The sequence below is a fragment of the Struthio camelus genome, chromosome 2 (assembly GCF_040807025.1).
Source record: "Struthio camelus isolate bStrCam1 chromosome 2, bStrCam1.hap1, whole genome shotgun sequence".
Taxonomy (NCBI): Eukaryota; Metazoa; Chordata; class Aves; order Struthioniformes; family Struthionidae; genus Struthio; species Struthio camelus.
Window position 1 is genome coordinate 97,838,425 of NC_090943.1, and position 13,478 is coordinate 97,851,902.

A 13,478-nucleotide genomic window follows, 5' to 3' on the forward strand; every position below is an offset into this window, starting at 1 on the left:
TCCAGTGCCACTAGCTTCCATACCATTCAGTTTAGCACAGTCTTCATTTCAGAGTGACAGTGTCACATACGAACCTAACAAAGCAGGCTGAGTAGGCAATATTTTGGAAATGTATGCTCCTTGTCAACAAGACGGGAAAGACTATCCTGTGCATTTTATAGTTAGTTTTCTGTTTTAGTGACAGAGCTAGGGGTTTTTTTGCTTCTGAACAGTAGCAAACAAAGCACAGCTTCTGTAGTAACAGTAAGGTAAAGCGTTTCAGCAGGACTTGCAGTGTGGCTTCAAATTATATGGAGATCAACTCAGCTCAACTCAGTTGAGTTTCTATATAGCTGTGTTCTGAAAAAGCAGCCAACTCTATGCACCTCGTTTCACTATCCGTGTTGTTCTCTGTCAGATATGGCTGTTAAGACATGGCTGGTTTTCTTCACTGCATGCGTTACCTCATGCATAACTGTCTGCACGCACACACACACGCGTATATAAAATCTATATTATATATAATGTATGTATACCTTTAAATATTTCTTATATGTAAGTATATTTATATATTGTGTGTGTGTGTGTATTTACACACACACATATATAAATGTATGTATATGTGTACACACGCAACCGTAGTTTGGGACTATTTGAAAATCAGAATTTGTGCATCAGCCCCTTTATTTTTGCTTTATCTAAAACTATACTGAGATGAAATAGAGTGCAGAAGAACAGTCTGTGTGACTTTTATAGTCTTCATATCTGCTGTGGCACTGTTTCTGCTGTGTAGAAGTGCCTAGCAAAGGATCGTAGCATGTGGATTGTGTGGTCTCAGTGCTTCAGCTAATATTGTCTTAGTTATATAAACAGAGGTAGTTTGCTTGTCTCTTAGTAACAGCTTCTTTTCTAGGATCACACAAGAGTTGGTGCAGATACCTCTCAGGATATACAGCTCTTTGGTATAGGAATCCAACCAGAACACTGTGAGATTGATATTGCTTTAGATGGAGAAGTTACACTGACACCAAAAGAAAATGCAAGGTAAGAAAGATCAGCAGGCACTTATCCTGTGAAGGGTTTGCTTTGCATTACCAAATAACTTGTGTGCATTTTTATTTTACAAAGTCAGAAATATCTTATGTTCTGATCAATTAGTAGCTTCAAGATAGGTGACTTAAACATACACACGCACACACCTGTCTGTATCATAAAGGACTGTCAATGCCTTCGCTTAGAATAAGCCATCGTAAAAAGGTATGCAACAGGAGTGAGGGATGACTGTGTGTATCTTGGGTAGTAAACAGGATGATTAAGATGCTGCTGCTATCCCAACCTCTGTGGTGGGATAATAAGCTGCATTTTGATGGGAGAGGATAATTTCTGCCTCTGAGTAGTTTCTATTGCAAAGCTCAATGCTTTGTGAGAAAAGAGGCAGTTTGAAGATCTAAATGCTACAATTATTGCTGTGTCTAGCAAATATGAGGTATGAATCCAAGTTTTTTGTTTTGTTTCTTCATTTTAATGACTTCTCATTTTGGGGGTGTTGTGGCTTCTTGGGTGGAGTTTTTAAAATATCTTTGTCATTTCATCTCCAAAGGCATGTGAGAAGCAGTACTTTTGTCCTAACTAATGGTCTTACCACTTGAGTGAACTGATCTATATAAGTATGAGAAACAAAGCTTTCAGGGATGCCTTTTAATTTTTTTAAAACTCTTCTACTCTGCCTTCAGTAAATTACCTCTTAGAGTTTGTGTCTGTCTTCTGCAGCCTACAGTGCAAAATTTCAAACAGATGGGGTTCAGCCTTGCGGTGACAGAGTTACAGTACTGGAGATTAGTCATTTTGACTGGCAAGAACAAAGGCACAAGTCAATGGAAAAAATGTATAAAATATATTTTGTTTTACTCGTGCCTGTTCTGCAGTGCTTCAGTAGGTGTTCTTAAGATATTAGGGTCAACAGAAATTCAGTTATCAGAATTTCAGTGCAAAAATATCTGGTTTTAAATCAAATGCTTACGTGCTTATGTTGACCTGAGTGCTAAATTCAGAACATGGTAACTGAAAAATATTAATTTATTTAATTAATCAAATTAATTTAATTTAATTTAATTTTAGTTAAGGGTGGTTTTACCTTTAAAATACAGTGTCCTGCCATATGACTCACACATGCATAAGTCAAACAGCTCAATTTTTCCCATTTTACGAATGCAACTTAGATACAAAGAGACCTAGATGCTAATACTGTATCCTAGATGTTGACAAAAGTAGAGCTTTGCTAATAGAGCCTGAGTTTGCTGAAAGAATGAAACTTCAATGTAAGGGTCTTCTCTTATGCTTAAATACGCTATATGTTAATGGTATGTTTTACAAATGTATGCTGATTAACCTGTATCTTGGAGATCTTTTTCAGTGGGATTTGCATGCAACCAAGTTTACAGACTGTTTAAAAGAAACAGGCTGTGGCCCAGTTTGTCAAATGGACATTTGAAAAAAAAAAATAGGCAGCTAATATGGCAACTTTGTCTGTTGTTTAATGAAGAGTTGGAATAGCCAAAGCTGGAGGGCAAAGGCTTTCTGTGTTTAGTTACGACAGGAGAAATCACACTGGTAACTTTCCCATTTATTCTTTAATGAGAATCTAGCTGATTTGTGCATGGTAGGAAAAAATCACTGTGTGTAGATGAGGGAAGCAGATAAGATCTGATGCTTACTTTTCAGCCTTTTATTTTCAGGATTTCACCAAAGTTCTATTTTCTTCTTTTAGATCCTGTGTAAATGGTGCGCTAGTATGTTCTGTCACTCAGTTGTGGCATGGAGATAGAATATTATGGGGAAACAACCACTTCTTTAGGTAACGGTTTGTATTTATTTCCCAGGCTCTTTACTTACAGACCATTTTCCCTTCCACTGTTCTGCAAAAACTTTCTAGAAACTAAATTTTAATTCTTAAACAGAATCAATTTACCGAAGAGGAAACGAAGAGACTGGCTGAAAGACTTTGAGAAAGACACTCCATTAGGGGAGCACGATCTGGATGCAGCTAGTGAAGCTTCTTCAGAACCAGACTACAATTATGAGTTTGCACAAATGGAAGTTATTATGAAGACACTGAATAGTAATGGTAAGGGGTCTGCCAGATCAGAGTTCATAGGCTCTTTTGGGTCATCTTACAAATCCTGTATGGAACTTAATTTCTAGGCACAGCAAGTGGTCCACTTACTCCAGTGCCCTCTGATGTGTTTTCAGAAAAAGATGTGTTACAGAAACAATACTATGTGTGAATATAAAATAAGCTGTCCAAGAAGTAAGAAGAAAATTCACTTAGGCAATTAATAGTAACTTTGTGCACTAATGCATAAGTTCATATTTGAACATCCACTGTCCTTTATAGCAGAGCTGGGTTGTAACCATATGCATGTCTAATTATTGTCTAAGTCCTGCTAACCTCTTGCTTTTGCAAATTACTGCAGACAAAAGAACACTCCAGATATGACTGTTAGTTTCATCCTCCCTCTTGTATCAATATTACTGACCCCACTTTAACCTTGTTAGAAAGGGTCTGTAACCAAAGCAAGCCTACAGTCAAAAATGTCAGCAAGTGTGATTTTTAACTTGTGATAACTTTCAATATTTTATTTAATCTTTATATGTTAAAATCTATTGTGATGTCTTTTTTGGACAATTATACTAGACAACAAAATAATATGATATGATTTCATGGTTTCCAGAAGGCAAATCATAGTTCATATGTTATAATATAGTGTGAAGATATAATGAAAAATCTAGTGGAGTACTGAATGCTTTGTACAGATTTTTTAAACACACAGAATTTGAGAGGAAAATATCTTAGTTTTTGTCACTGTTCAAGAAAACACAGTGGATAACGTTTCATTGCTTTCTGATCTCCTTTTTTCACATCTCCCCAGCATTTTCATTGTTTTCTGTGTTTTAGTTGTTGAAATACGGTATTTACTGTTTTCATGATCTGCTCTTACTCTTCTACTTTCTCTGTTTTGCTGTGGAGTATAGCATGATGATTTTATGCATGTTTGATTCTTTAGCAATAGTCTGCTGTTTTTAGAGTCTGATTTTGATTTTAGTGGAGGTTACTTGTATGAGAGAGAGTTGCAGGGTCAGTCCATTTAAGTTAACGTGAATGACTATTTGGTAATAGAAATATTCTCATTATGGTTCACTCATACTAGGAGACGAATTTCAGATGAATCTGCCATCCTGGTGGTCGTCAGTGTTGTCATCTCTCATGAAGATTCTGTTGCCTGTCTTAAGGCCTCAAACCATCTCGTATCTGTGCCAAAGCTGGGACAAAGGTTTTGAACTTAATTGGCTCACGCATGAGACTGCTGGAGTAGTTTGAAAGCATTAACTGATGCTTGATCTGCTTGTCACTAACCAGAGATTTGAACAAACTGTAGTAGTCTACAATGAGTCAGTGTTGTGTAAACGGAGGGCACGTTTCTTGATTTTCATGTGTTATTATCTAGCTGCTGGAAGTCATGCTTCAAAAAACATTTTAAACATCTTTACATTTTAGTTCAGTAGGCTTTTTTGATTGTGATCCAGGGCCATTTGTGTGTGTGGACCTTGCTTTTTTCATTAGATCTGTTTCCTCCCTAATGCACAGCAGATGTTTGCTGTCATACATGTGTACCGTTCCAAAGGAGTTGTAACGCAGTTTCTGCTGCTTCTCTCTTCCCCTCCCTCCTGCACAGATATCGTTTAACCGAGTTGGAGTAATGAACAATAATAAAACCCTGACAAAACAAATAACTATGATCTTTGATTCCAAGGTTTCTTACATAGCTAGATAACACAGGTTGTGGTGTTCTCAATGCTAATCTAAAATACAGTTTTTCTGAGATACTCTCAGTTTGTAGAAGTGACATGAGTGTAACTTAGTCTCTTCTTCATTTAAAATAAAGCAGGTCTGTCTCAATGCCATTTATTTATACTTCGTTAAAATGAAAAATAAATGAGGGGAAGGGAGAAGAAATAATACACAAGAACCCTTGCTATAAGTATTTGAAGACAGTTCTATCATCTGTCTTCTCCAGAGAAACCCTAGGGAAAAAAAGAAAGTATCTTTAAAATTGGATAGATAATTATTTGTAGTGATGTGTGGGTTTTGAGGTTTTTTGCATCAGTGGTTTCACGTAGCCTGAGGCAAGGGTTGTTTTGTTTTGTTTTTTCTTTGATGTAGTTGAGAACAGTAACTCTCTTCAGACAGGCAGCCTGGCTTCTCCATAACCCAAACACACTAAAATTTATAGCATGTAAACACTATAACGATGTCATGTATTACATCTGTCTCTAGAGAAGCTCCCAGGAAAATGTTGAACTTTGAGGACATCTATTAACAAACCACCCAGATTTCCCCCTCCGTCCATTCAAGACATCCACTTTTGGGTTTTGCTTTTGTTTTTTTTAAGTTTCTTGTATTTAGGTGGAATTTCCTGTATCTCCATCTGAGGCCCATTGCCTCTTGTCCTGTCGCTGGGCACCGCTGAGTCTGGCTCTGTTTATTTTTGTTGTGTGTGTTTGTGTTTTATTCTGTCCATCAGGTATCTATACACACTGATAAGATCCCCCTGAACTTTCTGTTCCCCAGGTTGAGCAGTCTCAGCTCTCTTGGCTTTTTCTTTTATCACAGGTGCTCCAGTCTTTAAATCATCTCTGTGGCCCTTTGCTGGACCCACTCCAGGAGGTCCACATCTCCCTTGTGGCCCTTTGCTGGACCCACTCCAGGAGGTCCACATCCCCATTGTACTGGGGAACCCAGCACTGGACCCGAAACTCCCATTGTGTCTCTCCAGGGCTGAGCAGAGGGGAAGGATCACCTCCCTCCACCTGCTGGCAATGCTCTGCCTAATGCAGCCCAGGAGGCTGTGGGCAGCTTTTGCTGTGAGGGATCATTGCTGCCTCCTACTCAACGTGGTGTCCACCGGGACCCCCAGGGCCTTCTCTGCCAAGCTGTTCTCCAGACAGTGGGCCTCAGCCTGTCCTGGTGCAGGGGGTTATTCCTCCCCAAGGGCAGGGCTTGGCATTTGCCTGGGTTGAACTTCATGAGGTTCCTCTCTGCCCCTTTCTCCAGCCTGCCAAGGTTCCTGTGAATGGTAGCACAGCCCTCTGGTGTGTCAGCCTCTCCTGCCAGTTTTGTATCATTTCCAAACTTGCTGAAGGTACGCTCTGCCCCGTCACTCAGGTCATTAATGAAGACATTCAACTGCTCCCTGCCATTGGGGTTGGTCTTTGAGCAGTTTAGGAAACTTTTGTTTCAGTGACTCAGCCTTAGATTCATTTCCTGTGTTTCCAAACACATTAGAGAGCTTTAATTTCTTCCATGTCTGTTCTCTGTTGTCGTCTTATCTGATTTCTTAACCATTCTTATGTATAATTAAAACTGTAGGGGGTGATGTAGTAAAATATATACCTGTGCAGATAATTCCAGTGTTATCTGGATAAGTTAGGATGATGGTGATTCTACAGATCAACATTAATACCTTGTTTGTACACTAGAGTATTAGAACTCAGTTTAGTCAATTGTTTTTGTTGTACTGCATGTTTAGGAGCTAAAAATAGCTAACCATCTTTCTGAGAATGTCGTGTACTAAAAAGTAGCATTTGTGGTTATTTTAAGACTTTTTTTTTTGGATCATGTAGTGTTTTGCAATTTGGTTGCTATTTATACTGACCAATTTTTAACTTTGCACTTCATAATTGCCATAATGATGGTATTTTACAGTGCCTTTTTGTGAAGCCAGTGATTTTTTTTTTCCACTGACAGGGATAGGGCCACACTAGCATCCTGCAGTAGCGTTTATTTTCTGCTAAAAATAAAGATGTACTTTACATTAATCTTAATACTTCAAAAAAAGGAAGCTGGAAGGCAAATATAAATCCACTGTAACAACAGAACCCTGAAGACCTTATTTCCTTCTCTGTCATTTGTAATAGGAAGGGTTTGTTTTATGAAGTCACTTACCTAAATATCTATGTATGTTAAAATCACAAATAGTGGATTAAATTACCTTTAGCAAAATCGATCTGAGTAGTTTTAGTAGTACTAAGTTGTTAAGTCCGTTACTGAATACCGTAATGCTACATTTGCCTGTGAAGACACAAGGAATCTTTTTAGGGGGAGAGAGTGCGTGTGTGTGTGCATGTATGTTATGGTGATCAGCATACACTACCATGGATGAATACCCTGTAGAGCCTTTCATGTGAATCCTCTGTTTAATGCTGTAGTAACCCAACTTCTGTTTCATGCAGCGTTGTAGTAGCAGGAAAACTCGCGTAAAATCTTACTAGGAGTGGCTTTTGATAGTCAAGGCAAGATGATTCATAACTAAACCATGCTGGATTTTCTTGTTTTAGGGGCTTATTTGCTTGAGAAACAAGCCTCCATTTCTGAAATAGGACAATGCAAATGAATATAGATTGTGGTTTCTCCTTTCCTCCCCTGCCCCTCCTCCTTGTGATGGACCAGCATCCTTCACAGTCATAACAGTGCTGCTTTTTTTTGTTTATTTGGTTTTTTTTGTCTATTTGCAAAATGGAAGAGGTATCACAGACATTTCATCGTTTTTAAATCTGAAGTTTTACATTTGAAAATCCTGAACGGACTCAGAGCTGCCTTGTTACTTTCATATTCTACCTCTCCAGCTATGGGACTGGCTCCTCTCCTTTCCCCTCCTGATGCACGTACTCAGCAATCTATTAGGGGATGTGCTGTCATTCAGTCAGAACACCATTCGGTCATTCAGAAGTACCTCTCTAGGTCTGTGCTCTTAACAAGCCTATTCTTCCTTGCTGTGTTTAGGCATGGAATTGCTCTTTCAAAGGCACGGTCTGATATTGTACCTAAACCAGAAATATACCAAGTAAAGTTTCTTTAATTTGAAAGCAATTTAGGTTAACTGTAGCTGCTTGACACAAGCAGTTTGTATTTCAGGGTTTAGGATCCAAGTGGATAGTTGCTGTGCATGGTAGGTAGAAATGTGATTTGTAATACTAAATGCAGAAGTTCCCTCCAGGATGTACTTTGCTTCTGTGTTGTGAAGTGCAGTGGCTCAATGCCTTGGCACGACCAGATTTAGACAATTTGTTTGTCTCAGTTTTCTTCTGCTGTGCTCCATCGTGTTTCATTCTCTGCCAAAATGGAGACAGTAAATCACTTTTTCCTTCCTTAAATCATTTCCTTCACTGGTTAAGATCATCTTCCCTTGTGTTTTGCTTTGTTTCCTTTTTCTCTTCTTATTAATTTATCCCCTTTTCCATCTATTCTTTCTTTTCGACTGGGATTTTGGAACATACTGTGAATTCACAATACTGGAGACTGCAGCTGGAGTAGGTGTCAGCTATTGCTCTATCCTTTCTGCATGCCTTATTCTTTCTTGTTTGGATTTATTTATTTTTGGCTTTTGGATTGTGAGTTTTTAAAGGAAGTGGCCATCCTGTGTTTGGAAAGAGCCTGGGATTTCTTGATTGCTGTTGCCATATAGATAATGACAACGTTTGCTCTGTAATGCTGGAATGGTGTTTTCTCACTTTTTCATGTTTTTTAGACCCAGTTCAAAATGTGGTCCAGATCTTGGAGAAACAGTACTTGGAAGAGAAGCGGAGTGCTCTTGAAGAGCAGCGGCTGATGTATGAACGGGAGTTGGAGCAGCTACGGCAGCAACTCTCTCCAGAAAGGCAGCATCAGCATGGTAGTGATAGACTCTCCTACACTGCTCAGACTGCACAGCAGAAAGTAAACCTCTGGACAGAAGAGAGGTGAGAATACTGGAGTTAAAACAAATGAATGAGTAAGAGCTGCAAAGGGTGGGATGTAAGTGAAAGGTGCAGGTCGAACCATCTGTCAGAAACTGTCAATATTTTTTTGTGGCATTAAACAGCAGCAGAAGATCTGCCTTCTCCAGAGTGTAAGCGTTTCATTCGGGATGAAGTTCTGACCTGTGAAGTGTGTACAGGCTCTTCCAGTTTGTTTGATTTAATAAGGAAATAAGAAATTGAAATTGAAAGTCGAAATTGAATTGAAATAAGAAATTGAAATAAGGATTTAGCTTTTATTGATCAGTGTTACGGCATTCTTTATTAATTCTTAAAATAAAAAAATGCTTCTGAAATGTTTGTTTTAGCAATTAGATTAAGTAAGTTCTGGGAAGAAAGGAAAAGATGGCACAGGGACAAGCTTGTCCACTCGGGCTAAGGAGTCTACTCAAGCATTTTCTATGCTGAGAATATACAATGAAAGGAGTATTTTGCAATCCCAAACCACAAAAATATAGAAAAATGAAGGCCTTAAGTTTTGTGTGTATGCATTTCTAAAAGTAAGCCCAGCTTCAGAAGAGGATTGTTGTATGCTTGAGTATTGCTTAATAGTCAAATAGAGTATGTTTGAGCTACTTGAGAAGAAATGAAAAGGGGCAGCTTGCTGTGACATGAAAAGGCAGTAGCCCCTTTGCAGAGGGACAGCCTGGCACCTGAAAGCAGCCTTAGTGAAAGAAGGTCACATGATTTTTAGGAAGAATTTAAAAAGTGGGCTTGGAAGATGCAAGTGGTGTGCTGACATTTGCATCCTGAAAATGAGAGAAACTTGTTCTTGGTATCAGTGGGGAGACAAAGATGTTAGCTTCCTGGAGAGGAGTTCTAGGGTCGGCAATGTGAGATGATTCAGGTTTCAGCTGCCATATTTTGGTAAACAAACAAATATTTTGTCATTGGGTTCATTCAGGAGGAAGAATAACCAGATGTAATAGTAGGTTTCTCATGGGTTTCCCTCTAGCTCTATTTCCTGTGAATGTTTGCCTTTTAAAACAGAAGCTTAATTATTCCTTCAACTTCTTTTCTGTACATAGTGACTTCAAATGCTCCGTCTTGGTTACTTTTCCTTTATTCTCTGCTATAAGAAATCCTTGTGCAAGAAAAATCTAAACAAAGCAAGCAAAGATTGTGTTTCAGCTTTCAAATTCAGAATGTTAGAAATAGAACAGATCTAGTCCTGTACTCTGCTTGGTTTAGTGTTTGTGCAAGGTCTTGTTTTATAATTTCTGCCAAGTTTGGCCTGGAAAAAAACCAAAAACCAATCTGCTCACCCACTCACCAGTGATAACTAGAATGTTTTCCATGGCAAGCATAGGGAGAAGTGTTGCTCTGTTTTAGCTTTAATTAAAATAATTGTTTGCTTTGTAAGAGCTAAAAACAGAATCTTTGTATTGTGAACTGACTGTAAAATATAGCAGTGTCATGGTTGTGATTTTGCAGACTGTTTTAGTGCTATGGCAGCAGAGTGAAATAAAATGCACTCTGGTTGGAGTCATTGTTGCTATTCAGAACTGCCTTGAGCACAGTGAAGCCATCATGAAGTGTTTAACAACTCTCTGCAGTAGCAGAGATGAGAATTGGGCTTACTGGCAAGGGAAGTGATACCTATAAAAAGACACAATGGGGGGGGGGGGGGGCTAGAAAGTGGTAGAAACTTTTTTTCTGTCCTTGACCGTGAAGAAGAAAAAGTTACAGTTGATGAGCTTAAAGTTAACCAAACACCACAGCCAGATACTGGCTGACACAAAAAATGAGAATCCAGAGTGATATCAAATATAGGTGTCCTGCCACCCTTGTTTTCCCAGCGGTTGCTAGAAAGTGCTTCGGGAGGAGCTGTGCTTCAAACAAGCATTTTGTCTCATGGGCAAATACTTTACTCTGTGTATCTGTTGAATTATTTGAAGACTGTACTTGCTGTATTGCTTAAAAAAAAGAAAAAGTCATTTGTAGTGGTTAATAAGGAGTCTGGTAATGTTTTTCTAGCACTGCCATTGAGTAAGCAGTTTTCTGGGAGAACTAATTATCAGCTTCCTGTCCTCCAGAATGTCGTCTTAGGTTTACATTCTTCAGTTCTAGAAGAGGCTCAGGCTTCTGAAAAAAGCGAGGAAAATTCTGAGTGATCTTAAATAAGAAACTAGAAGAAATCTTAAGGTAATTTCTGCTGTTAGAGCATGGCCAATAGGGTGTTCACCAACCTAGAAGATGAGAACTGCACAAAAGGTGGTAAGAGTCTATGTGAAAAACGTGTAAAAGAGCCAAATGCCAGGATTGCTAAGAATTTGATTCATGCCGTTTGGCTGTGGTTCTGCTGCCACTGCTAATAGAGCTGAGCTCCTCCAGATCAGCCAGCAGAATGAATTTGTTAAATATCAGATGTAGGCACGTGGTCGTGTCTGTCAGACCAGCCAGAACGTATTACACAGTTTATTCAAGCTTTGTGCTGACAGGAGAAGAACAGAAGTTGCCTGATGTGTTATTAAAATCTGTTAGCATAAAGTTAACCCATCGTAACTTTGAACAAATTTAATCTGTCAGAGGGAGTTTGTACTAGAGCAAAGCTTTAGTTCGTTTGGACTCAGCATTTTACTCGTATACTAAGAATCTGAGAGACTTACAGTGACGCTTCGTACGTGTAAGATTTGCGGTTTTTGCTGATGTTTGGCCTAACCTGTTTTTTCAGGATTTCATGTTCAGTGGCTTTGGTTGATGTCCTGATGGAGCTTGGCATATATTTTGTTATAAGAATTAAAAAGTCCCATCTGAAACATATTTTGCTTGCTTAAGTTTCTGGAAGTGCACTGGCACAGCTATATACACAAAACCAGAACTATAGCGTACAACAAGTAGTGATTACTGCCTATAATAATAGTTTGGCTGAGCAACCAGAACCACTCTGGTAGTCTTAAACCATTCCTTTCTCAAAATCTGGCTAAGAAAAAATTGGTGCTGAAGCATCCCCAAAAAGCTAACTAGACCCAGGTTTGCTGGATCACGGAAGAGACTGGATATAGCCGAATCCCATGCCTCTTAAAGATCAAAGCTGTCTGTTTCTCGAGCTAGGCAGCTGACTAACAGTGGTTGCAGATGTAATGCACTCTCAGCGTAAAGCACTAGTTAGCACAAGTTAATTCTTGACTCTACCTTCATTTTCTAGGCAAACTAAAAAATATAGCTGTCTGTGCAATGTGTCGCTCCCATAGTCAAGAACTGCTTGTTTCATCTTGATGGCCTGGATAACAGAAGCGAGAGGGACAGGGAAAGGAATTTTCCATATAGTTCTAGGAGCAGATATGGAGGAGGCCGACTTAAAAATCTGCTGATAGTAGCAGCCATTTAAAGATCCAACAAAACCTGCCATTGCAGGGTTAGGCCAAGCAGGGCAGAGATACAAAGCTGCATGCTTTAGCATGCTGTAGGCAGTACAGTTCAGAGCTACTAGCTAATGCTGCTAGTCATTTCCCACTTCCTGGGTGATACCGTATCAGGGAACCATCAGAGCATGACTGTGACTACCCAGGCTGTTCTTTGGGATATCTTGAAAAAGATAGCCACTCAAGAAGAATTCTTTCTGGGAGTAAAAGGCATAATAACAGTTCTTCATGGTTTGTGCTATAAAGGCATGCAAAAGGTCTGAGCTTATCTGAATAAAGGCAAATTGGCAGACTTTACCCATATTCACAGCAAGGCCTACTAGAGTTTAATCGTTCTTCCCAACCATATGCCTAATGGAGTGTATTTTGTAGAAATGAAAAGTATATATGTACAACGTATTTCCGTAGGATTTTGCATAGGAAAGCTGAAAATTTGTATACAGAAGTGGGTAGCCACTGAAAAATCTGAGATTTGATCACAAGGCTTATGCAGGAGATACAGTAAATGCAGCTGGCATTCTAAAGAAAGGCAGAAAGGGGATTTTCCTCTCCATTTGCTCAAAGGGTAATGGCATGATGCTTTAAAGGTAAATTAAAGACGAGGATCCTAGGTGAGAGCATGTCTCTGTATCACAGGTGGTGATACAGTATGTGTCACAGCAGGTTTGCCAGGCTCTGCATGAGAACAGATTTGCTCAGACAAGCTTTGGAAGCCTTTTTGGAATTTGTCCAGAGACTGACTGCACAGAGTGCGCAAGTTATTAGCCTGTACTCATTTATTTATTCATTACGAAGTACATCTGGTATACAGAACATAAGGGTTTTTAAAATGCGTACACCTGAAATGGCTGAGTATATGCAGAGAGTTCTGGAGGTCTCTAGCACAGTGAAGGCCCGCAGAGCCCTAGCTGTAGTGTGAAGGTGTGGCCTACAGTGATCACAGGTGCCAACATCATGATCCGAGGAAAACAGTTTTATCAAGATGAAGTATCACATGTAAGGACTGGTAGTTTCTGTGGAACGTGACCCCGGATTAAAGAGAAAGACAGCTGCAATTATTTCATGTCTTGAAAATTAGGACTATCCCTAGGGCTCTTAGCAAATTATCATTGTAGCAGCTCCCATAGTACTGTGCCCTTTTATTTGGGCATAACTATGCTAGACTTCCCTCAACAGTAACATGTTTGTTTAATGTGATTAATGCTTTTCGATAGAATTGTCTGACACCGTTTGTGTTTGCTAACATAGTGCTATGTAGGCATTTCTTCTTAAATTTGTTTC

The 13,478-nt window shown here is 39.2% G+C and overlaps 1 protein-coding gene across 7 annotated transcripts in view; it reads left to right on the top strand.

The window, feature by feature from the left end:
* The window catches only part of KIF13A (kinesin family member 13A), a 119,537-nt gene that overhangs the window by 76,852 nt on the left and 29,207 nt on the right, over positions 1-13,478 (top strand). For all 7 annotated transcript variants that reach the window (XM_068931712.1, XM_068931713.1, XM_068931718.1 and 4 more), the window contains 4 exons: positions 893-1,023; positions 2,747-2,833; positions 2,937-3,103; positions 8,565-8,775. In XM_068931712.1, the coding sequence (XP_068787813.1) occupies positions 893-1,023; positions 2,747-2,833; positions 2,937-3,103; positions 8,565-8,775 (596 nt within the window). The remainder of the gene's footprint in view (positions 1-892; positions 1,024-2,746; positions 2,834-2,936; positions 3,104-8,564; positions 8,776-13,478) is intronic.